This window comes from Amblyraja radiata, chromosome 5, assembly GCF_010909765.2.
Source record: "Amblyraja radiata isolate CabotCenter1 chromosome 5, sAmbRad1.1.pri, whole genome shotgun sequence".
Classification (NCBI taxonomy): domain Eukaryota; kingdom Metazoa; phylum Chordata; class Chondrichthyes; order Rajiformes; family Rajidae; genus Amblyraja; species Amblyraja radiata.
The window spans coordinates 39,942,760-39,968,351 of NC_045960.1; the positions used below are offsets into that span (position 1 = coordinate 39,942,760).

The 25,592-nt window shown below is 40.8% G+C and overlaps 1 protein-coding gene across 3 annotated transcripts; it reads right to left on the reverse strand.

Moving 5' to 3' along the window:
* Positions 1 to 1,241: 1,241 nt before the first annotated feature.
* On the reverse strand, positions 1,242 to 24,943 carry manea (mannosidase endo-alpha). 3 transcript variants are annotated; one of them, XM_033021062.1, is made up of 6 exons: positions 24,690 to 24,943; positions 17,160 to 17,182; positions 15,162 to 16,262; positions 12,905 to 13,014; positions 5,665 to 5,738; positions 1,242 to 4,469 (listed from the first exon to the last, which is right to left on the reverse strand). In XM_033021062.1, the coding sequence occupies exons 3-6, from the start codon at positions 15,709 to 15,711 to the stop codon at positions 3,833 to 3,835; spliced, it is 1,371 nt and encodes a 456-aa protein (XP_032876953.1). In that variant the 5' UTR covers positions 15,712 to 16,262; positions 17,160 to 17,182; positions 24,690 to 24,943; the 3' UTR covers positions 1,242 to 3,832. The 3 variants fall into 3 exon arrangements, with proteins under 3 accessions (XP_032876953.1, XP_032876954.1, XP_032876955.1); XM_033021063.1 differs by lacking the exon at positions 17,160 to 17,182; XM_033021064.1 differs by lacking the exon at positions 24,690 to 24,943 and having other exon boundaries at positions 17,160 to 17,493.
* Positions 24,944 to 25,592: the final 649 nt, after the last annotated feature.

Consider the following 25,592-nt stretch of genomic DNA (forward strand, 5'->3'; position numbering starts at 1 on the left):
TGCACCCTTTCTAGTTTGTCATAGTCTTACAGCACTTGCTGGGACCACCGCCGTGTCTCACCCATCTCACTATCTGTACGGGAATGTGAATGCGGGTGAGGCAGTATCTATGGAGCGGTAGATTAAAATGATGGAGAAATGCTTGAGTCTGAAAAAGGGTCAAACTCAGACATAGATGCTGCCTCACCCGCTGAGTTTCTCCAGCAATTTTGTCTACATTGCCATTTTAATTAGTGTGCGATTGGCTTAAGCCAATCAAATTGCTTGTTCTTTACGGGAAACCCACCGACAGAAAACTATTCTCATTGGTGAGCGTGGAGGGTGTCCTGTCATCAGCGTGAGAATTTCATGAAATGCGTGACTCTCATGCTCAATGCATGAGAGTTGGCAGACCTGCTTTTGAATAGGCATATGGCTATGATGAGAAGGTCTTTGCATCATGTTTAGCAGGCATTGTGGGCTGACAGCCCTGTTCTAATGCTGTACTGTTCTATGTTCTAAAAACATAACTACTTCCTCTTTAAATGATTTGGCTAAATGGTCTCCTAAACAACCCAGGGTATAGAATTCCAGATACTCTCATTTTAAATTACATTTACCCAGTACATTTGCACCAATCACTGATTTACTCATCCCATTTTAATCCATGCACTTATCTATATTCTAGGTCAATTGACCCATCAGGGGTCCATTGACAGGGGTCAATTGACCTACCAACCCACTCTTTGGGATGTGGGAGGAAAACCAGAGCACATGGACATCCTGTGATCACAGGGAAAATCCGCCAACTCCATCCAAGATTAGGGTTGGACCTACAACAGTGGAGCTGTGAGCCATAGGTCTCTACCAGCTGTGCAACCCTTAAAACATTGCAACCTGAAACGTTAACATATGGTGGGTGTACAACTCCATGTTGTAAACGGGTGGCATCATAACTTTTCAAGCTCTATAAACAGGCACCTTTACACAATGAATTCACATTACAAGTAAAAAGTAAAACCAATCATTAACATCTATAAATAAAACAAAGATATGCAATATTCAATTATATACTTTGTATAAAGTTAAGGAAAGAAATGTGGTTGAAACGGTATCATACACCACAGGAGCAAGGCTGAAATATATTGGTGTACTGAAAATTATCCCATGACAATCAACCCTACACAAAGTATATACATACAGCAAAGAAATAATACATTGAACAAGTTCAAAGTCAGTGAATCAAAAACATAAAAGGTCAATTTACAGTGGTATGGGTTTTTATTTTTTTGAATTTTAGAGGTTCATGCATCATAAACATAGTATAGTACATTATAATCTTTTGACTGATCTTGCATTATACAGTACCACATCAGTCTGAAACAAAATGCTTTTGCATGATAGTGGTGTCATGTGTGAGTGCAACATTGAATTTCACATAGTTGTGGTCTGAAAACTCAAAATGTTTGAACAACTTTTACTGAAGAGTGAGGGCCTCAAGATTTTTCTTTCACACATAGCTAGATCAAAATGTTGGAAGTAATAGTACAGAAATTAACCACGATCATTTAAGAACTGGCATTGGAGTTAAAATAATACTGGAAAATCTGCTACATTCCCATAATGTTGAAGTATGTTGCATTCAGTAATTCACACTTTAAATAACTATGAGCCTCTAACTGTCTTGCTTCAGATTTGAAACCTGAAAACATCGCTTTAATAGACTGGAATATTGGATGAAATAGATATGTAAAATTAAGCCTGTTGTAGAATCTGGGATTTACAAAATATACTGCAGTGGCAATTATTCAGTAATCTCTCCTACATTAAAATTATTCAACACCAGAAAATTTAAAAATATAGTCCATTTCTGCTGAGCCAATACAAGATTCAAAATAATACAGGTGGACTCTTATTACAAACAATCAGTGCATGTCATTTTTCATCAGATCTTATTAATCTTTTGTACAAAATATTACTCCACACCTTAGTGCCCTTACATGCTGTGGATGGCAAAAGGGAAACTAGGATTTAAATTTATTACTAAATCTTAAGTCCAATTATATTGAAATTAGTTTAATTCAAAGTGATGCTCTTTAATTCCAGATACCTGTATTGTTTTTTCACATGCCTGTGTTTTTCAGCAAATAATGTATTCTTTTCACAAAAATGAATACTTTGCAAACAGCAACCAGTGGTTTCTAAGAAAACAATGCATTCAGAATGTTATTTCTGAATGCTACTTGGGTAAAAAAAGCACAAAATATCACTGGCCTAGTCCACCCAAGTACTATTAAAGGCTGTCCATTGGTACACATTGGACGTATAATCCCAAAGTTTTCAGTGTATATTTGGTATGTGGGCCTTCAGATTAATACAAAAGGTTATATACCAACAGAAAGTGTTTCTTTACAATTCTAAATTAATTTTATTTATTATATAAAACCCCACAAAATAAATAGCCTCCGCAAACTCTAAACGCAGCAATACCAGAGATTTGGTGCTTGTGAAATGCAGATGGAATCCTTAGGGATGTATATAATAACTTGGTGTGCTGTTAACCTAATTCAACAACCATAGAATTTAAGAAGTGAAATGTCACCATTAATCAACCGAAAAATACCGAATAATTCAACTTACAATCAAATAGTCATTCAATTCTTGATCAACAAATAAATGAAAATGCACAGGTGCAGTAAAATAAATAAAAATATTTCAAGTGTTAACTCTGAAATTCATGCTCAGTGGCTCTACCATTATAAGTCTATATTTTAGCCGCACAGAAGGCTAAAGGATGTTTAAATAATGTCAATACAATAGTTGATAGGTTATCAAATTTGAGAAATGCCTCAAACACAAGGAATGTTTCAGTTTTGAATGCTGATTCCATTGGTTCTACTGTTGCTCAGTTTGAACACGTCAACCACCTGCTTAAATTATTGCCCACAAGAAATAATATAAATTAACATTGAGTGATACTATCTGGATTATTATCAAAAACCAGTTGGTTCAATGAAAAAAAAAAGTTCTAGAGTAACTCAGTAGATCAGGTAGCATCTGAGGACATGGAAAATGACGTTTTGGGTTAGGACCCTTTTGACACACCGAGTTACTCCAGTACTATGTGCTTTTTGCTCAAGATACTAGCATCTGAAGTACTTTGTATCTATAAAGTTCAATGAAAGATTGTCTGATCTATGGCAAGGAAACAGGCCCTTTGGCCCACGCTGACCATTGCTCACCCGTTTACATTAGTTCCACGTTACCCCACTTTCTCATCCATTCCTTACATAATGTTATAAAGGCCGCTTTACCTACAAACACACATGTTTTGGGGATGTTGGGAGGAGACTGGAGTCCCCAGTGGAAGCCAAAGTGGTCACAGGGAGAACGTGCAAACACTGCAGTCAACACCCAAGATCAGGATCATACCTGGGTATCTAGCTCTGTGAAACAGCAGCTAACAGCTGTGACACTGTTTTAAGTATTACAAGAAATTATAGGTTTATTATTCAAATAATTTGATAATTAAATGTCACTATTAGTCCAATGGATAAAGTCCTCATGCAGTATCAGCAAAACATAATGTTACGGTAAAGTCTAGAATAGATACTTAAATTGTGCTGTGGCAAGTGAGAGACTGAATGGGAAGGACTACTCATGACTATTTGAACATTAATGGACATAGTGCCTGCAGGCTCTTTTTAATTATTGAACTATTTGTAGACACTCAGTTTAAACAATGCTAAATAAGGTAAAGGAGGCCCTCTGATATAAAATTGGACGGTTTTAAGTTACCACTTTACCATTTGTAAACTTTCTAAATTATTTTATTCCTGTAGGCTAGAAACATTCAAATCAGCCACTGTTCTTTCTCTTTGCGAAATTTTTCTGCCCATTTACGAGTTAGCTCTAGGTAGATGCCTGGTTTATGAGGCAAATAGTCCAGATAAACTATCTGACTTGACTTCTTAGGAACTGCTTTTTCAATCTGAGTTCCTTCATGCCACTCATTAAAAGAAGTTATGGTGATTATTTCTGGACGAACTAGAAGGGCAGTGCTGAAAGCAGTCTCATAGTACTTGCCATTGACTCGATTCCTTGTATTATGATTGTTCCAAGCCCTAATGCTGGTATCTATATACCCAGGCCCTACACTTGGGATAAACATTAGGTTATTGCTGTCACAGAAATCTTTTATTGTTTGCCAGTTTTGATGAGAAGAACCATGGGAAAATCCATTTGTTGCAAAGTATGTATACATTCCATCAAATCCAGCCTGAATAATTTCATTTTTATGTTTCTCTTCAACAATTAGAGCAATGAATAGTGCATCATATTGAGTATTTCTAACAGAATTTGATCCTGACTTAGAGAAAAGGTTGGCCCAAGATCCTGGGCTTGTTAAATACGAATCATAAATGTAAAACATTGGAAGGTTTCTTCCAGTGTGGGTTTTGCGTCTGTAAAATGCTGGGTGGGACCCATACCTGTGAAAATAAAAGAATATAAGTGCCAGTCATAACATGTTACCATGATTGATGTACCAAATTTCAATATTACAGCCCAATACTTGCTATCAATATATGTAATACTTACAGTAAAACAATGGTTGGTTCAGCAACCTACATTAGGAATGCCATGTGCATTTTACCTAATAATGTTAATATGGCAATGTTTTACATTCCGTTTAATATAATTCTGATCAAAATTGCAATCACTAAACACTATTGAGACTAAACATTATTGGCAAACTTCTGGATTTTTGCACTGCAGTCACCATGCACTGGGTAAAGGACAGGGAGCACAGAGCATTCACTAACAGTTGTTTTATCCAATTTAGAGGTGAAGGAAATGGTGGCGGATCCAGTCAGCTGTTTATGATCGATTTTAAGAACATGAAATTTGAGGAGGATATGCAACTGAGAGGGGCTGTAATAATTATTTAAAAAAACTTCAGTCACTAAATGCCATTTTATTGCTTGAAATGCCAATCACATATTTCTAGATTTTCGGTCCAGGATAATCAGCAATGAGCAATGACAAAACTCCAAATAATGCATATTTTGAAGTCACCTGTGCAAGACTGTTCTGCACATATGCAGGATAGGAAACCTGCACAGGTTTTAATTGAACTGCAAGATCCGTCTCAGAATTAATTTAAGCAGAACTCCATTTGACTTGGTCTACTGCTGGTGAGTAAAAGGCATCTATTGTTTCCCAGAATAGTTTTTTTTTTGTGTGGATTTCATTGTATTTATTTTCACCACCTCCACCCCACCCATTGGACCCTCAGTCCTTAACGGCCCGAATAACTTTCTCCAAACCCAGTAAAGCACCTCAGAGACAGGCAGCATCTCTGGAGAGAAGGAATGGGGGTGACGTTTCGAATCGAGACCCTTCTTCTGGAGATGCTCCAGAGATGCTGCCTGTCTCGCTGAGTTACTCCAGTATTTTGTATCTTTGGTTTAAACCAGCGTCTGCAATTCCTTCCATGAAAACCAATAATAATTTGTGCCCTGATAGGATTCTAGATCTAGTTCACACTAGAAAATGGAAGGACCTTGATAAAATACCCAATTTTACTAAACTGGCATACTATTTTGTTTTGTAAAAAAGATCATTCTTATATTTTTTACATAAGCCAGAAACATTACTTGAAGTACAATATAAAAAATGACTCACTTGTCAATGATGTATTTCAAATTATTGTACAGACTATTTTCTCTTCCTTCATATGGCTCAATGTGGAAGGTGACCTTCGAAAAAAAAAAAAATTAGTGCAAATACAGACAGCAATCGTTTCACGGAAATTATGTCTGCCTCATAATGCAGTTTTCCGCTTGAGTTTGCAGATGTTGGAAAAAGCAGAAAATGCAGTAACTACACAGCAGTGTCCTTGGAGAGTAAATGTCATTAGAACTAAAAAAAAAACAAACATGCCATAGGTTGCAAAATGCGAGGGGCCCCCATGACAGTTTCCTGAATTAGTTAAGTCTCAACTTTGGTTACTACACAATGCATCCATAATGGCTGTACTTCCACTTCCACTTTTGATATTAGTTCACTGATTTTGTTATCTGAATGCTAGCAGCTTTTGTAGAGCCTTTAAACTTGCCTTTCTGCCACTTTTCATTGTTCTAACTAATTGGAATTGTACTCTTAGACAATTGTAGGCACTGTCCTTCCATGATACAATTCTGTTTATCATTACCCAATCTGCCACTCGATTTGATTTGATTCCTTTATTGTCATTCAGGCCTTTCGGTCTGAACGAAATTTCGTTGCCTGCAGTCATACACAATAATAATAAATAACAAAACATACAATAAACACAAATTAACATCCACCACAGTGAGTTCACCAAGCACCTCCTCACTGTGATGGAGGCAAAAGTCTTAGTCTCTGTCTCTTCCCTCCTTGTTCTCCCTCTGCGCTGAGGCGATCCAGGCCGAATCTACACTACTACTTTGGCTTGTTTTTTTTCTGAAATTCCCTGCAGCACTCACCTTCCTCTACAGACCACTATTTTTAGGCCTTATCTACAGTTGTAGTTATTCACTTTCACTTGGACAATATGCCCAGCGCAATTAAAGTGAAAGCCATCCCAACACACCAGCTCCTTCATTTCCCAATATTAATGCCAGTAACCCATGAACTGAAACCTATACCAACCTTTGAGCCGCACTCAGTTCTGTAATCTTGGTTCTGCTTTAATTCTGGACCACAGAAACATCTTGGTTTTCCTCATTTACATCTGTCAGTATAACTTATTTGCCTTCTACCTATTTGCTTGGCCAGCATCGGATTAAAGGTGCATGTAATATTCGCCTCAATTAGATGCTCTTTGCAGTTTTTCCACAGGGTAAAAAACATGTCTTCTGGATTCCATTTAATTTCAATGATACCTTGCAGAGATTGGGCAGGTTGGAACTTTATTCAATGGTACTTTATTGTCATATGTACCTAGATAGTGAAATTTGCTGTTTTGCATACAATTGACGAATAAAATTGTTTTGCATACATGTGACGAATAAAATTGACATTGACTTTGAATCCAGTAAAATTATACTACAGTTGAGCACACTCAAATAAAAAATTGTATTGGTTGGGAATGCCCGTCCCACTTAGGAAACCTGAACGGAAACCTCTGGAGACTTTGCGCCCCACCCAAGGTTTCCGTGCGGTTCCCGGAGGTTGCAGGTAGTGGAAGCAGGAAGGGAGACTGACAAAAACCTCCGGGAACCGCACGGAACCGTACACAGATTTGAAATGCTTGTGGCGCCATCTTGTGCCCTTCAATTTTAAGTTCTTAAAATAGTCTTAACATGGCCATAAAGGTCCGTGGACATGATGGCAGCATCGAGTTGATGCTGCAGGGGTCGGTTTGGCCTGCTGATTCTGTCGGTGTCCTTTGCTGTGCGTCAACCTGTGCAAGCACCTGGCTGCTGCAGGGCCTCCCACAGCCCACTCCATGGACACAGACCCGCAGGTGCGCCATTCCCTCAACTCCTGCAGCCATTGCTTAGCTCCCATGCACCAGCAGCAGACCTCAGAATACCAACAGCACCACAGAGGGCGAGGCCATAGCCCACTTACTGGCACCATTCTTTTATTCCGTCTGCTGCATACCGGGAAATCCAGTGGGCCTTGGTGAACCGCTTGCAAGTGTTCAGCAAAACGGTCACAGCGTCTACGCTTGGTTTCACTGATGCACAGGAGGCCTAATCTCATCTACTGCATCAGGTGTGGTCTCCTATACATTGGCGAGTGTAGAGTCGGCAACTATTTCACTGAACACTTGTGCTCGATCCGCCAGTGCAGCTAGTGTGGATGTGCATCTTGGTCAGCATGTACGAGTTGGTCGGAAGGGCCTGTTTCTGTGCTGTACGACTATGATGCAACCTTCAAGCACTAGCTGAATAACAACCCGACTAGATAAAATGTATAAATAGCATACACTGTTAATTTATAATGATCAAGTTAATCAGACGACTGAGGCAAGGAACAACTACGCTGTGAATTGCAAACACTGCTGGCCATATTTATCTACGCAAATAGAGAATTACTTTTCATTTTCCCCAATTTCATGAAGTTTTCTTGTTTGCAAATTAGAAGTCAACAAACAGCTCTTAGGTCTTGCTAATGTTGAGAGCAAGATTGCTATACTGGCACCGATCAGATTTTCAATCTGACCTGTTCTCCGAGCCATCGTTATTCGTTCAATAACAGTAGTGATGAAGTTAAAGATGGCATTGGAGTTGTGTCTGGTTATACAATCATGGGTACAGAGAGAGTAGTGCAGGGAACGGCACACACAGCCTTGTGGTGCTCCCATGTTGATGGTTAGAAGTGTTGTTACCGATTTATACTGATTGTGATCTACCGATGAGGAAATTCCATTTACATAAGGATAAACAGAGATCCAATTCTATGAGTTTGATAAGATTGGAGGGGAGGATGGTGTAAGCGCTATGCTGTAGTCTATGAACAATAGTTTGAATTACACGATTTGATTGCCCAAGTGGTCCAGTGCAGAGTGGAGCATAACAAAGATCACATTTTCTTTTGTGACAGTAGACAAACTGTTGTAGGTCCAGGTCCTTACCAAGGCATGTGATGTCATACCAACCTCAAAGCACTTTACCACAGATGTTAGCATCACAGGCTGGTTGTCATTGAGGCATGTCACCTTGGTCTTCTTGGGTATCAGTGATATTGAAGTGCTTTTAATACTGATGGAACCAATGGACCTTAGTATTGAGAGGTTGATGATTTCTGCAAAATCTCCAGCCAATTGATCCACGTAGGTTTTAAGAATGCAGCTAGCTACATCACAGCTGATGAATGTTCATCTCCTCCAGTTTAGACCAAAAATGTTCCTTTGGTTTTCAGAAGGCCTTATGGATCATACTGGTGCTTCCTATGCAATTCTGTATCATCAAAATGAATGCCCAAGATCTGGCCCTCAGTAGGTTGTGGACCTCCTGGTTCAATCAGTTTCAGGTTCGGGAACACTCTTGATCTTGGTGGGAACATACTCGTCCACAAATTTCCTTATGAAGTCAGTAACAAAGTGACACATTTGTTCAGACTGTTGCTGTTGATCTTAATCATCGCCCAGTCGTTCAATGCCAAGCAGTCGCGGAGTCACTCCTCTGCATCTCCTGATCAGCTCTGTGTAATCCTTACCCACTAGAGATGCACTCTTCAGTGGCTGCCCATATACAGGAACAAGGAGCACAGCCATGTAGTCTGATTTACCAAATTTAGGGCATCTTTGATGTTGTAGTAATGGCTGTGAGTATTTGATCCTCCGGTAATGTAGGATATTGGCTGGTGGTGGTTAGGAAATTATTTATTAGAAGTCATTAAACATCTTTTGTCATTTTATTACTTCTATTAAATAATTTAAAGTCATTTCCTAACCACCAGGAAGGAAATAGTTGATGTCCATCATGTTGGTGATGGACACGTCACCGCCTGTGATTGGAAAGGCATTGAGGCATGCTGTTTGTTCCTTGTTGACCATGGTGTACAGTTCCTCCACTGCTAGCGAAACATCTGCCTGGTTGAAGACCGCAATTATGATAATGGAGGTGAAAGGAGATGGATATCAGAGGTATAAGGGAGGTATAAAATACTTCACTGTTCCAGGTGCGGGGAGTGGGAGTTGGACAAGGCCGCTACATCTGAGCACCACGAAGAGTTTATCACAAAGTAGACATTGCACCTTTCCCTTTTCCCAATGATGTTGTCCAGTCCATGCATTGGATTGAGAAATCTTCAGCTAGAGAGCCAAATCTGGAGAGCTGGACGTGAGCCGTGTCTCTGAAACACAGTGCACAGCATTCCATGTTCCTTCGCTAAAGCAACCTTGCCTATGTCCTCGATCTTATTTTTGTGGGACTGTACATTGGCCAATACGACACGAGGGGGCGGCATAGTCCCTGATGCTTCATTCTTACTTGCAGGCCACCCTCTCCACCACTGATCAGAATCCTCAGCTTGTGTCATTACATTTTAGTGCGATCAGCAGGATTTAGTGAAAATGCTGAGAAAGACGACCAAAGTGCCGAAACCCGAGACCGTTCATGTCCAGGAGTGGGTGGACAACTGAGGGATTTGGTAACTTGGCAAATGTATTGAGTAAATGGGGGTCACCCAAGTATTGGGTGAGAGAATTGCAAGATAAGCCAGAAAAGCTACCATACTCAATTATAAATACTTAAAGGGAGTAGGCTTCCCCAAATAGATCGAAAACCTCCCAATAGTGGGATGGATAATTGTTACTGTACCAAGGTAGCAGTGTGCCAAAAATAGAGTACTTGAAATCTAAACAAACGAGTTGAAAAAGGAAAACACAAAATGCTGGATTAACAATGGGTTAGGCAGTATCCCTGGAGAAAATGCTTTGGGTCTGGGCCTTTCTTTTGTGTCTTTCGTATAAAGCAGCATATGCAGTGCATTTGTACTACATAAAAGGTGAAAAGGGAACTGGCCGCATACGAAAAGCAACATTAGCACTGACTGAGGCAACTAAAGCTGCCCATGAACTGGCAGAAAAAATTGAGCCAAAATAAATTAATGTCATCTGTAATGTTGCCTAGCTACTATTCAACAGTTTAAACAAAATGGAGGCAGTGCCAGGTGTGTCTAGCTAAAGTGTGCACATCATTAAAAAAAGACTGGGACCCTGACCATTGAGATGGGGGGCATTTGGAAAATCATCTGAATCAGAGTATAAATATATGCTCAAGAAAAATAAGGAAGAAAAATGTGCCATCCCAATGAGGTGGTACATGGTAATCCAGGTTAGTTGTGGTACTGAAGTGAGTATAAATGGATGTTGGCATGCGGTAACACATGCAGTACAAAGTACACATGTATGGCTGTGGGGAATGAACCCCCATGAATTGTACCTTTGCTAATATCCACAGATGCAGAGTGCATAATTGGCATAGATCTATTACAGGGTACTGCATTGCAGATCACAATGGGAAAATTCATTTTCGGGGCAAGGGTAATAATGGTGTTGTCAGACAACACAAGTGGGATAATTCCCCCATCCCCAAAACACAGTGGACAGAGGGAAATAACTCTATTCAAAGGGCAGAAATACAACTTGCAATATTGAAATTGAATAGCAAAACTGGCAGAAGACCTGCCCAAGTCATAAGATGAGGTTACCACACAAATAATTAAGCGATGCAGAGTGAAAGCAGGCCTAGTTTATCAATGTGGAGAAAGGGTATCCAGTGTGGGCAGTCTATGGCATACAAAGCTACCACGCAGAAGATAATCAAGGAGGAAGGCAAAGGGGCATCCAGCCAACATGCCAACTGATTGCTACTGTCCTGTCACTAGATAAAGAGGAAAACCAAATTGTGTGCAAGGATGGCAAAGTATGGGTACAGAAATCCTGAACCAGCAGGAAATTATTGCTGAACAAAAAACCCCAAAATTTTTTGGATATTAATACAGGGACGTAACACTGGTCTGTAATAACAAGGAAATATGAAAATGGAATAATAGTATGAATAAGAACACATTTATTATCCTTATAGGAAAATGAAGTTCATTGGCCTATATTTTCCTTTCACACTTCAGATTAGTAGTATTTTTCAAGAATTCAATTAATCTTGATAAATCACACTTTCATGCTTTTTTAGCCTTTAGAGATACAGCCCTAAACCCCACCGAGTCCAAACCAACCAATCGCCGTGTTCACACTAGTTCTGTTATCCCACTTTCCCATTCACCCCCTTTATACATTAGAGGTAATTTACTGAAGCCAATTAACCTACAAACCCGCACATCTGTGGGATGTGGAAGCAAAGCCAGAGCAGCTGGAGGAATCCCGCAGTCACAAGGAGAACATACAAACTCCACACAGGCAGCACCCAAGGTCAGGATCAAACCTGGGTCTCTGGCACCGAGAGGCACTAGCCTGAACAGTGCAGCCCTCCAGAAAGAATGAATGTACGTACAAAATCATTGTGTTTCATACAGAGCATACATAAATTCCCTTTAAAGTTGGCATTGAAATATACTGCTGTTCTAGTCTATCACTAGATCGAAACAGTCACGAACAGTCCATGTTAAGAATTTTCACATCAGCTCATCTCGTTTGACAATAGGGAATAAAAATAAAAGCCATAGGACTAACACCAAGTTTTATGCTTCACCCATTTAGTTTTGTTTAAATATCAAAAAAGCTTCAAATAAAATATTCCACACTCCATCCACCTACCACTCATCCCCCACCAAAGTCATCTTTAATTCCCACTTCCAATAACTATCATTCTATTGTGCTTTATCTATTGATCCCTTCCTGCAGGTTCAACACACAATCAATTTCTCCGTTAAGTAACTGTTCTGGATGCCGTACCCAGATTTGCTTATGATTAAGTCAGTGGCTGCTTCCCTCAATGGTGTTTTTACTTCCAATCACTTAACCACACATTTGTAACCAAGGGCTTCGTCATATGCCCTACATCACTAAAAGACTACACATTGGGAAGAAAACAACAATTCACCCCAGATTGTACAAAGAATCTTGGATGCCATTACTGTGCAATTAGCCAGTGCATAAGGTCTGAAGAAGGGTCCCGACCTGAAATATCACCTATCCATGTTTTTCAGGGATGCTGCCTGACCTGCTGAGTTACTCCAGCAGTCTTTTTTTGTGTAAACCAGTATCTGCAGTTCCTTGTATACACAAAAAATACCATTAATAGGATCACTCAAGCCCCATGGATTATTGTCCTCACAAACAAATCTTTCATTGTACACATAGTTAAACTGCTAAGTATGACTAATCCTGCTTCCAGTTCTTTACACAGCTAGGATTGTCACATGTCAATAATAATGCCATTGACATTTTACCATTAACCCAAGATGTAAAAATAGATTTGAATAATACCTTTAACTGATATTTATGTGCAGCTTCCAGTATGGCCGGCACTAGACCTTCTGTGGGCTCACCATTCTCATCAAACAATCCAGGTGGATACCAGGACAGGGCCACCACACCTGGTAATTCAAGGAAACAGAATTACATCCTTACAGATAGTTTAAATGAATACAATTGAAGCACTGCCAAATTGTTTGCAGAATATTAGCATAAACCAAATAATTCTCTATTAAGTCTGTTCACTTTATCTAAAGAATATAACACTAACATTTCCCTTAAGCATTTTATTTCAATTGACTATAACATGAAACATTCCAGAGTTTCACAATTTATAGAGCATTTCAGAGTTTCACAATTTATAGAGAATGTAAATCTGTGGTACAAACATCACAATCTTAAATAAAATAAAGCTGAAAATAAGTCAGGACGCAAAACTGTTAGAAAATATCATGCATTAATAATGTCTAATAATCAATGTACACAAGATGCTCTCATGCGCAAAATAATTTTGGTAAAAACAGCTGCTAATTGTGTAATCACATCCTGCTGTTAAAAATGTCTGCTGCAATACTGCCAATTCAACAGTAACATTGAAAATTCACAATTTTTCAAAGCAAAAATATTGCATGCATACTTTAGAATTTATTGATCTATGCTGATAATCACGTCAGAATTGGACAATAAGTTTTAAAGCATGCATGCAATGTTTTTCCATTGAGAAATTACAGGTTATGATTTTTATAAATATATAACAAGGAGATATTTAAATAAGATGTTTTCAAAAGTAATTTACGATTGCTACTCAAAAACATAGGAATATCGGTAAGCACAAAAACCCAACTGAGATCTTCTTGTTAATAATGTTAGACAATGGCACCCATACAAGGTTCCATACCATATATAAAGCAAGTCCGAGTTAGACCTCTAATAATTAAAAATATCTTTCCTTTTATAAATGCAATCTTCAACTCGAGTCCCTCATTATTTTTCAGATATAATGGATGTGTCAAGGAATGTATTATAACACCTGTATTATAAGCTGTGTGCTATGTCACCTCCTTCATTATATAGTACAGTATGCACACAGTATAAACAACCTTCCAATGCATAGCATAACCAATCACATTGATGTTGTAGCGAAGAAAGCACACCCACACCTCTACTTCCTCCGAAGGCTAAGGAAATTTAATGTCTCTGGTGTCTAACCAATTTCTACCGATGTACCATAGAAAGCATCCTATTGGGCTGCATGTCGGCTTGGGTTGGCAACTAATCTGCTCGGAAGGACAAGAGGTGTGGAGAGTTGTGAACTCAGTCCTGTCTATCACACAAACCAGCCTCCCCACACTTAACTTCATCTTCACCATGTTGCCTCCAGAAAGCAGTCAACATAATCAAAGACTACTCACACCTTGGTCACTCTCTTTTTTACTCTTTCCCATGGGGCAGAAGGTACAAAAGCTTGAGAGCATGTACCACCACATTCAAGAACAGTTTCTTCTCTGCTGTTATCACTCTTGGCATCACTAATGAATCATCTTACCACAACTAGAGAGCAGTCCTGAACTATTATCTACCTCATTAGTGACCCTTGGACTATCTTTGATCAGACTTTATCTTGCACTAAACGTTATTACACTGTAAATGGCTCAATTGTAATCATGTATTGTCTTTCCGCTGATTGGTTAGCACGCAACAAAAGCTTTTCACCGTATCTCGGTTCACTTGAAAATAAACTAAACAGAACTGAATTAAACCAAGGGACTGTTCAATTCAGGATGAATCCGTGGATAAATTTCCAATCTATCTTATTGTGGCTCTTGCACTTTAGAAATCTACTTACTCTGAAGCTGGAACACTATCCTCTGCGGTATTTTCTCCTTTGCACCACCTGAAGCACTCACGTGTGGTACAATATGCCTGGTTAGCACACAGAATTTATTTTCCCCACTGTATCTTGGTACATGTGACAATAATTAACCAAACCACCTACAATTTATAGAACAGATTTCCAACGCTGGATTGGTGATCCTTTTCTGAAACTATTGCTCTGCCCTCCGTACCACCAATCTCAGAAACTAACAAGGTTTTGGCTGCAGGCTGACCATAAATATTAGAAGCATAAAAGTTATTAATCTTTCAGCTACTGCTGACATAAATATTGGTCAAATAATATGAAAAAGCAGGAGTGGGAAAAGAGAATTAATAATTAATTAAACAATATTTAATAAAATGTTCAACACTATTGTGATAACAATTACATTACCTATTGCAGCCGCTCGGAATTGCTTCATGTGTGCATTGAGGACTGCTGGATCTCTGGAACTATAAGCTCCTAACTCAGGATAGAAATTGGAACTTATGTCTTCAGGAGGATTATGCCTTCCTTTGGGATAACTGCTTGCTATTTTAGGATCCCAGTGGGGTACCAGTGGATGATTCCAGTGTATGTATTTCCCATCAAACTGTTGATTTCCATACCACGAGTAATAAAATGCATGCAAATCATAATTCACTGCAGGAAAATTGTCAAGATTTTCATCAGACGTGGGAACACGTGTCACGCTATGTAGTCCTTCCATTTTTGAATTACGGGGAAGAGTTCCACTTTCAGCTGGCTTTTCAGCACTGGGGATATTTGATTTCCGGTTACTGGGATCAGCTCGATATCGAAGATGTGGCAATAATTCAAGTCCTACACCATCTACAAACCCGACTCCTTCAGGTCTCAGCGTCTTCAAGCCCATCATGACACCAAAAACAAACAAAAGAAAGAGCAGTAATGTGATCCACATTTTTCTCCGAAATCTAGCCATGATGACATGCTCAAAATGCTGGTTATATCCACAAGTCTATTTTAATTATACGTCAAGCACAAGAAAAAAATTAGTTTAACTATCAAAATGATAGAAAAACCACCACCTCTTTTGGAAGTCTCAAACACTTTAGAGCTTTGTGTTGTAGGTGGAGAAAATTAGAGTTCTGAAACCATGCAAATTAACCATTTGTCAAAGAGGATTTTTCGTTGACTATACCAAAAATCTTAACATTTCTGAAAAGTTTTTAAAAAAACGTCTCAAATTTGCGATAATGCTTTTTAGGAACCCAGAAATCAAGCAATCTAAGAAATTGTTTTGCTGGATTGAGCGGGATCATAGCACAGATTATTTTCTAATCATTTCCAGTGTACTTATGTACGTTGCGATTATCAGTTACATCTTCAAAAACTTCCTGCTGTTTCTACGGACAGGCACTTAATGCTTTATTTTGAAAGGAGACAATAGCATGTAGATGTGCAAACTGGAGATCCCATCAGGTTTAAAATGTCCTTCTCTGCAAATGTAATTTGTGTAGATGGATTTATAACCTGAAATAAAGCAAAAATAAATTTAATATCACTTTTTCTCCTGCCCAAAAATTAAACACACATATTCTAAGAATACACTGGTGTGAATGACGCGGAAAACTGCGAATATGGAGATGGTGGAGGAACAAAGTTGGAAATAACCAGAGTAAAGAATATGAGTTAAAGCAACTATTCTGATTAGAGGACACGGCATTGGATGATTTCATCCTAGCTGTTATGGGCAACTGAGCAGTCCTCTCATCAGCCAGAGTGCAGTCCTGACCTCCCATCTACCTCATTGGGGACCTTTGAACTATCTTTAATCAGACCTTAACAGACTTCAATGCTGTATCTTTGCACTAAATGTTGTACCATTTATCTATGCACTGTGGACAGCTTGATTTTATTCACATATAGTCTTTACTTTCTTTGGACAAATGCAAACAAAAGCTTCTCACTGTATCTTGGTACAGATGACAATAATAATAAACTAAACTAAAACTAAACAGCGAAAGACACCAGATAGAAGTAGGTTAATGCTACATAAATTTACATAAATATGAAACCACTGAATATAAATGTGGAAGAGCAACATTTCACTCATTACTACTTCCAGAGAAAACTAAATTACTTTGACCAAGTATTCATCATCTATGGGGTGGATCTCAAAATGCAAAACCGATTTCTAGTATCATTAGGAGAAACATAAATATCAAGAAAACCACCTAAAAAAAGGCTCTTCAATAACATTGCAGAAGAATGAATAAATCCACAAACGTTTGTGTAAAATGTGGATATAGTCAACGTCGGATAAATAACATCTACAATGGTGACATTCAGCTCACATTCAAAATTCCATAAAACAGTATCTATGAAGCAAGAAAAGTTCCATTTTTAAAACTAAGTTCTGGTACTAACCATAAGAAAGAAATCACACCAGTCTGTAAAAACATTAAAAAAATTTTTTTTAATCTCTCTTTGGTGCAAAGCACTGGGACCAAACAAAAACTTCATTTCTCACTCAAGATATCCTTCCCAGTACATTAAACGTGACTACTCAATCAGGCATGAAACATTACTGATCAAAAAAAGTGAGTGATACGACCACAACACAGTCACACGAGTCACATAGTGAGCAACAGCAGGTCTACAGCATTACTGATGCATTATTGTTGATTACTCTCACTACCAGGCTCAGAGACTTGGCTCTCCACCTGATACACTTTAAAATAACTGACAAGGGAATCAGTTCTTTAGAGTTTATATGCATTTTATAGTGTGCTTACATTTTTATGTGCTTCATTTAAATTCATGCATACAGCACAGAATTTAATGACTATACACCATTGGTATCAATAGACAATAGACAATAGGTGCAGGAGTAGGCCATTCGGCCCTTCGAGCCAGCACCGCCATTCAATGTGATCATGGCTGATCATCCCCAATCAGTACCTCATTCCTGCCTTCTCTCCATATCCTGACTGCTATTTTTAAGAGCCATATCTAGCTCTCTCTTGAAAGCATCCAGAGAACCTGCCTCCACTGCCCTCCGAGGCAGAGAATTCCACAGACTTTCCACTCTCTGTGAGAAAAATTGTTTCCTCGTCTCCATTCTAAATGGCTTACTCCTTATTCTTAAACTGTGGCCGCTGGTTCTGGACTCCCCCAACATCGGGAACTTGTTTCCTGCCTCTAGTGTGTCCAAGCCCTTAACAATCTTATATGTTTCAATGAGATTCCCTCTCATCCTTCTAAACTCCAGAGTGTACAAGCCCAGTTGCTCCATTCTCTCAGCATATGACAGTCCCGCCATCCCTGAAATTAACCTTGTAAACCCACACTGAACTCCCTCAATAGCAAGAATGTCCTTCCTCAAATTAGGGGACCAAAACTGCACACAATACTCCAGGTGTGGTCTCACTAGGGCTCTGTACAACTGCAGAAGGACCTCTTTGCTCCTATATTCGATTCCTCTTGTTATAAAGGCCAACATGCCATTCGCTTTCTTCACTGCCTGCTGTAACTGCATGCTTACTTTCATAGATTGATGTACAAAAACCCCCAGATCCTGTTGTACTTCCCCTTTCCCCAACTTGACGCCATTAAGATAGTAATCCGCCTTCCTGTTTTTGCTACCAAAGTAGATAACCTCACATTTATCCGCATTAAACTTCATCTGCCATGCATCTGCCCACTTCCCCAACCTGTCCAAGTCACCCTGCATTCTCAGAGCATCCTCCTCACAGTTTACACTGCCACCCAGCTTTGTGTCATCTGCAAATTTGTTAATGTTACCTTGAATCCTTTCATCCAAATCATTGATGTATATTGTAAATAGCTGCGGTCCCAGCACCGAGCCTTGCGGTACCCCACTAGTCACTGCCTGCCATTCTGAAAGGGACCTGTTAATCCCAACTCTTTGTTTCCTGTCTGCCAACTACTTCTCTATCCATGTCAGCACTCTACCCCCAATACCATGTGCCCTAATTTTGTCCACTAATCTCCTATGTGGGACCTTATCAAATGCTTTCTGAAAGTCCAGGTACATTACATCCACTGGCTCTGCCTTGTCCATTTTCCTAGTTACATCTTCAAAAAATTCTAGAAGATTAGTCAAGCATGATTTCCCCTTCGTAAATCCATGCTGACTCGGACCGATCCTGTTACTGCTATCCAAATGTTCAGCTATCTCATCTTTTATAATTGACTCCAGCATCTTCCCCACCACCGATGTCAGGCTAACTGGTCTATAATTCCCTGTTTTCTCTCTCCCGCCTTTCTTAAAAAGTGGGATAACATTAGCTACCCTCCAATCCACAGGAACTGATCCTGAGTCTATAGAACATTGGAAAATTATCACCAATGCATCCACAATTTCTAGAGCCACTTCCTTAAGTACCCTGGGATGCAGACCATCAGGCCCTGGGGATTGATCAGCCTTCAGTCCCATCAGTCTATCCAACACCATTCCCTGCCTAATGTGGATTTCCTTCAGTTCCTCTGTCACCCCAGATCCTCTGGCCACTGCTATATCAGGAAGATTGTTTGTGTTCTCCTTAGTGAAGACAGATCCAAAGTACCTGTTCAACCCATCTGGCATTTCCTTGTTCCCCATAATAAATTCACCTTTTTCCAACGGTCTCCGACTTTGGTCTTAACTAATTTTTTCCTCTTCACATACCAAAACATTTACTATCCTGCTTTATATTCTTGGCTAGCTTACCTTCGTACCTCATCATTTCTCCCCGTATTGTCTTTTTGGTTATCTTCTGTTGTTCTTTAAACATTACCCAATCCTCTTGCTTCACGCTCATCTTTGCTACGTTGTACTTCTTCGCTTTAATTTTTATACTGATTAATCCCATCCCATTAATCCCAGGATCTGATCTGCAGTTAACTCATTCAAACCTGTCACTGTTCTCAAATCAAATCCATACAAACCTCTTTCAATGTCCATTTCAACTTCTTCGTAGCCATTAAATAAGAAGCTCCTAAATTGGGGCTCTTACAGTCACAGTCCTTTCTCATAGTGATAAATGAAGTCTACCCCTTCTTAATCTGATTTCAGCCTTTGATCTGATTGAACAGGAAATCCTGTTGCAACGCTTTTTCACTGCTATAGAATCATAAGAGTCATACAGCGTGGAAAAGAGCCCTTCAACCCAACTTGCCCACACCGACCAATGTGCCTCATCTGCACTAGTCCCGCCTGCTTGCGTTTGGCCCATAGCCTTTTAAATCTATCCTGACCAAATGTGTTTTTAAACGTTATGATAGTACCTGCCTCAACTACCTCCTCTGGCAGTTTGTTCCATATACCCAAGTGCGAAAAAGTTGCACATCGGGTTCCGATTAAATGCTTTCCCGTTCACTTTAAACCATTGTCCTTTGGGTAAGACTGCCTTTACCCTATCTATTCCCCTCGTGATCTTTTACACCTCTATAAGATCATATCTCATCCTCCCGCACTCCAAGGAATAAAGTCCTAGCCTGCTCAACTTCTCCCTATAGCTCAGTCCCTTGAGTCCTGGCAACATCCTTGTAAATCTTCTCTGGACTCTTCCAGTTAAAAGAAAATTGTTCCTAAAATACGGTGACCAAAACATCCACGATTTCTAGAGCCACTTCCTTAAGTACCCTGGGATGCAGACCATCAGGCCCTGGGGATTGATCAGCCTTCAGTCCCATCAGTCTATCCAACACCATTCCCTGCCTAATGTGGATTTCCTTCAGTTCCCCTGTCACACAATGTGGCCGCTCAATGTCTTGTGCAGCTGTAATATAATCTCCTAACTTCTATATTCAATACTCTGACTGATGAATACCAATGTGTCGAAAGCCTTCTTGACCACCCTATCTACCTGTGATACCACTTTCAAGGAACATATACCTGTACTCATAGATCATTCTGCTCTGTAACACTCCCCAGAACCCTGCCATTCACTGTGTAGTTCCTGCTCTGGTTAGACTTCCCAAAGTGCAACACCACACACTTAACATTATTAAACTCCATTAATTACTCAGCCCGCCTGCCAAATTAATCAAGATCCTGCTGCTATTTTTGAGAACCACTTTCATTATCTACAATACCTCCCACTTTAATGTTAACTGCAAATTAACTAATCTTGCCCTGTACATTCTCATCCAAATAATGAATATAGATAACAAACAGCAATGGGCCCAGCACCGAACCCTGAGGCACAGGCCTCCAGTCAGAAAAACAACCTTCCACCATCACCCTCTGCTTCCTTCCAAGAAGTCAATTTTCTATCCAGCTAACCTTCCATGTGGATGTGGAACCTTGTCAAATGCCTTTGCTGAAATCCATATAGTCTCGTTATTATAAACTATTTTATAACAGACTTTGGTTATGGTGCGAGACGTTCATCTGCATTGGGCAGTGGAAAGGTGGAGGCGGGGAGAGAGCGAGCAGTAAATCGTTCTTGAAGAGCTTTGCATTGGGCACGGGTTTCCAGCAGCTGCAACAACGCGAGGTGCCGGGATGTTGGACTATGGCAACGGATGCCTCGGTCGCCTGGTAATTCTGAAAGATACTCATTGCATGGACTCCTGCTTCCGCCAGGTTATACAATGAGCTGGCGCTAAGTTACATGCTTCCGGTTGCGGAGAGTGAGCAGCATGAAGGCAGCGCGAGTACCGAGCCTGTCCCTGGTGCACTACGTGTGGGGTACGAGGCTCTGCGGCTCCTCAGTGGGCAGATTCACCTGGTTTAAATCCCCCCTCATGCCGCGTTTCTTCCCATCCGACCTTGGGTGAAACTAGCTTATATATATACCCCTTTATTTGGTTATATATAAATTTGGTTATTTGGTCACCTCATTGAAACGTACAGAATAGTGAAAGGCTTGGATAGAATGGATGTAGAGAGGATGTTTTCACTAGTGGGAGAGTCTAGGACTAGAGGTCTTACCCTCAGAATTAAAGGATGTTCTTTTAGGAAGGAAATGAGGATGAATTTCTTCAGTAGGAGGGTGGTGAATCCGTGGAATTATTTGCCACATAAGACTGTGGACGCAAAGTCAGTGGATATATTTAATGCAGAGATAGATAGATTCTTGATTAGTACGGCTATCAGAGGTTATGAGGAGAATGGGGTTCAGAGGGAGAGATAGATCAGCCATAATTGAATGACGACTTGATGGACCGGATGGTCTAATTCTACTCCTACTTATGATCTCTTATGATCTATAGGGAACAATCGGCAATAACAGACACCGCTCCCTCCCATGGTCTGTTATAATGATGGTTTACTGTGTACAATGTCTACAGCTGTCCTCATCTACCTTTTTGGATACATTTTGAAAAAAACTCACTCAGATTCGTGAGACACGATCTCCCACGTAGAAAACCGTGCAGACTCTCCCTAATCAGCCCTGGTCTACCTAAATGCCTGTATATCTCAACTGTAGTTCAGTTGAATAAGACTCAACGGCTTCCATTCAGTGCAGTCATTGCTGCCTGACAAGGCTTCACCTTTTGCTTTGTAGTTACCTCCAGAGTTCCACATTTCAAGCTCTCTTCTATTTCTCATTTACAAACTCTCCTTCTACCAGTCTCATTTTTACACATTTTCCAATAACACCCAGCTCTATTTCATCATAAGAACATAAGAAATATAAGTAGGCCATCGCACCCCTTGAGCCTGCTCATTCATTCTGTAAGATCACAATCAAGTTTCCAAACTGTTCCTCCCAGAGTAGTAATGTACATTCCATACATAAAGAGGCAAAACAGACACGGCATTCACTGCACAATAAATTCAGGAAAAGAACAGGATGCAGCACCAACCACTGATCATTGCTTTATTTGACCTCATATTTAGTAACACAGTTCCAGGTCAGAACAATTTCTTATTTTTTATTCTTGAAACATCCCCATTCTACATTTATACTCTCCATTAACTCTTCGAATTCTAAACAACTTGAAATGGTACTGTCATGACCTCTGAATATCCCAAAAATAAACTGCATCTAAATAACTATTTTTGTACTCTAGGATTAAGTGGCTTCTTATTTTACCTGTCAATTCTACTATACTCTTTGCATCGTCACCCATTTTTATTTTGAGCATTCATCTGTGCATTTCATATTAAGCTTGTTTTTCACCAATATACAACATTAACACATATCACAAAAGTTGTGAAAGCAGGTTGGTTTCGATTTCCATTGCATGAATCATTCAGGGAGTTCTACCTCCAAGGCTTTTTCTCTTCCCCCTTGAGAAATGACGTGCATGAGAATCTATTCCTTGGATGAATAACCTTGTCCATTCACTGTTTTTCCTGCTTTAGCCCCCCCCCCCCCCCATCTATTTTTTACTGTACTACAATTACATTTATTCATATTTGACATGATTCTTTTTCAAAGCTCTAAATATGCAATGATACGAATCCCTATTGCACAAATGCTTGTTGGATACACGCTGAATACACCCCACTTCTTCCCATAGAACACAATCTTTCATTGCATTCTTTCTTATGCTCACACATATTCCAGAAAATCTTTGTTCTTTACATGTATTCTCTGCTTAGGATCTTTCTGCAGCACACCTGAAAATTTCTTCCATCTTCTGTTCACTTTCTGATGGCAGACAGCATACACACAGCAATATAAGATTCCCATCGCTGATTTTCCTTCTGAACCCTTGAATGCATTTCTTCCCAAAGCACCAAAAATGTATTTGACCTATATTGCAACTGACCATTTTTCCTCCCACCAAACAGATGTCTGAACCAAGGGACATATAACATCGAAAGTGTTGACGCGCTGTATCTCGAAACTAAACTAATGCCATTGAAAATCAGGGATAGTTAATCTTATTCGTGATCATGCCACGCAAATGAAACGTGCTACTTTAGTCCACGCCTGAATGTAAACATTAACTGGTTCAATGTCTAAATTGCAGCAAATGCAATTGAATATTTAGCAATCAGTAAACATTCCCACTTCTGACGTCAGGGTCATATAATTGGGAACTTGCCACAAAGATCAACTAATTAGGGACCACATTAGGTATCTGGGATCTGTAGCTTTCAGCTGTGCACACTTCGTCCACAGACCATATGAAAACACAGTAGACTTTCAAGTAGCAGTAAATCCTATTTGAGTTTGACTACAGGGTGTTTTTTTCAAAACAGTTCTAAGGTTAATGGTGGGATTGTGCCTCACATTCAGCTCTGGAGTTTACCTTTCCAGCTCCACATTGCAGCCCACCCTAAAGAAAGCTCCTGAGTGTTAGTTGATGATCCCAACCCATCAATCTATTGCCACAATCGATATTCTCTCAATTCCTGTCTCAATGCAAAATATTCTGTTTCAGGTTTTACTCCCTTCAACCCAACCCTTGGCAAAATCCAGCAACCAGTTCATAAATAACAACAACCACGATTCTGAAGAAGGGTCCCGACCCCAAAAGTCACCGATTCTTTCTCTCCAGAGATGCTGCGTGTCCCGCTGAGTTACTCCAGCATGATTTTGTGTCATCCCTACATTGTTCTTGTTTTCCACTCCTTCGCCACACTTTACCCGGATCCTCTCTCTACCCCTTCTCCCCCCCCCCCCCCCCCCCCATCCATCTCCTCCCGGCTGCAAACCATCCCTACACTTGTACTATACTCTATGCATTTCGTTGTCTCTGTACTGTACACTGACAATAACAATTAAAGTTGAATCTGAATCTGAATCTGAATCTGATGCTGTATCTGGGTCCCCTCACCCAGCACTGGTCCTGTGTTTCCACCCATGGATCCCCCAGATCCACTGCTACCCTTCACACTCCCGGGGCTCTACCCCTCTCCTCCCCACACACTCCCGGCTCACCCCCGTCCACTGCCTCGTCTCCCTGCCCCATTGGGTCGCACCCTTCCCTGTCCACAAGCCGCTCCTTCTCCCTAGCCCCGCGGGTGTGCACACCCCCTCCCCGTCTCACCTCCGCGCCCCCGGCAGCGGGCCGTCCGTCCGTCCGTGCAGCTCCCCAGTGGCGGCAGTAGCGGGGGGAGGGGGTGGAGCGGGGGGAGCGGCCGTTGGTGGTGGAGCGGCTGTCGTTGGAACGGGCAACTGCCGCGCTCGCCCCGCACACGCGACCAAAGATCACAGATGGAGCAAGATCCTCCACTCCTCCGTAACCCAACGCGCTGACGTTTAGTACGTAACGCAGCGTCACGGACGGCCGCTATTCTTGCTCCGCTCTGTGATCGCTGCAACCGACAGCAACTGCACACATCCGGTCACGTGCAGCTGCCCGGAGGCAGTGCCGCTGCGCGTGCGCATGGGCCGAGACCACCCCTCCCCCTCAACTCAAGCAGTCCTATTCTAGACAAAGATGATAAAACCTTTGCTTCCAGAGGTGTTGGCAGCTGTAGCCGGCCCTTCAAGTCTACTCCGCCTTTCAATCATAGCTAGAGTTGCAAACTGTCCCGTATTAGCCAGGACATCCCGTGTACTGGGCTAAATTGGTTTGTCCCATATTTGTCTGCTACTACTAGGGTGGAGGGGACTGTCGGGTTGGAGCGCCACGTCCGGCCCCGCCTCACCCGTCCCAGCGTAGTGCAGCCCATGGAGTGCAGCAGCAGCAGCAGCAGTGCCTCGCCCGTTGCCCCGTCGGTTAGCAACCCGACCTTCGCTTACCGCCGACTCCACCACGCCTCCTTCTCATGGCCGATCATCGGTTCATGAGTTGGATGGGGTGCTGGACTTTGCACGCGACCCGGGCCAAAACTCCTCAGCTGGCCCGCCGGCTGGGCTTTGTGTGCAGTTCCCAACCCGGGCCAACTCAACATTCACCATGGGCGAGTCGGCAACGAATTGCCGTTGGGGATTTGTCCCTTATTTT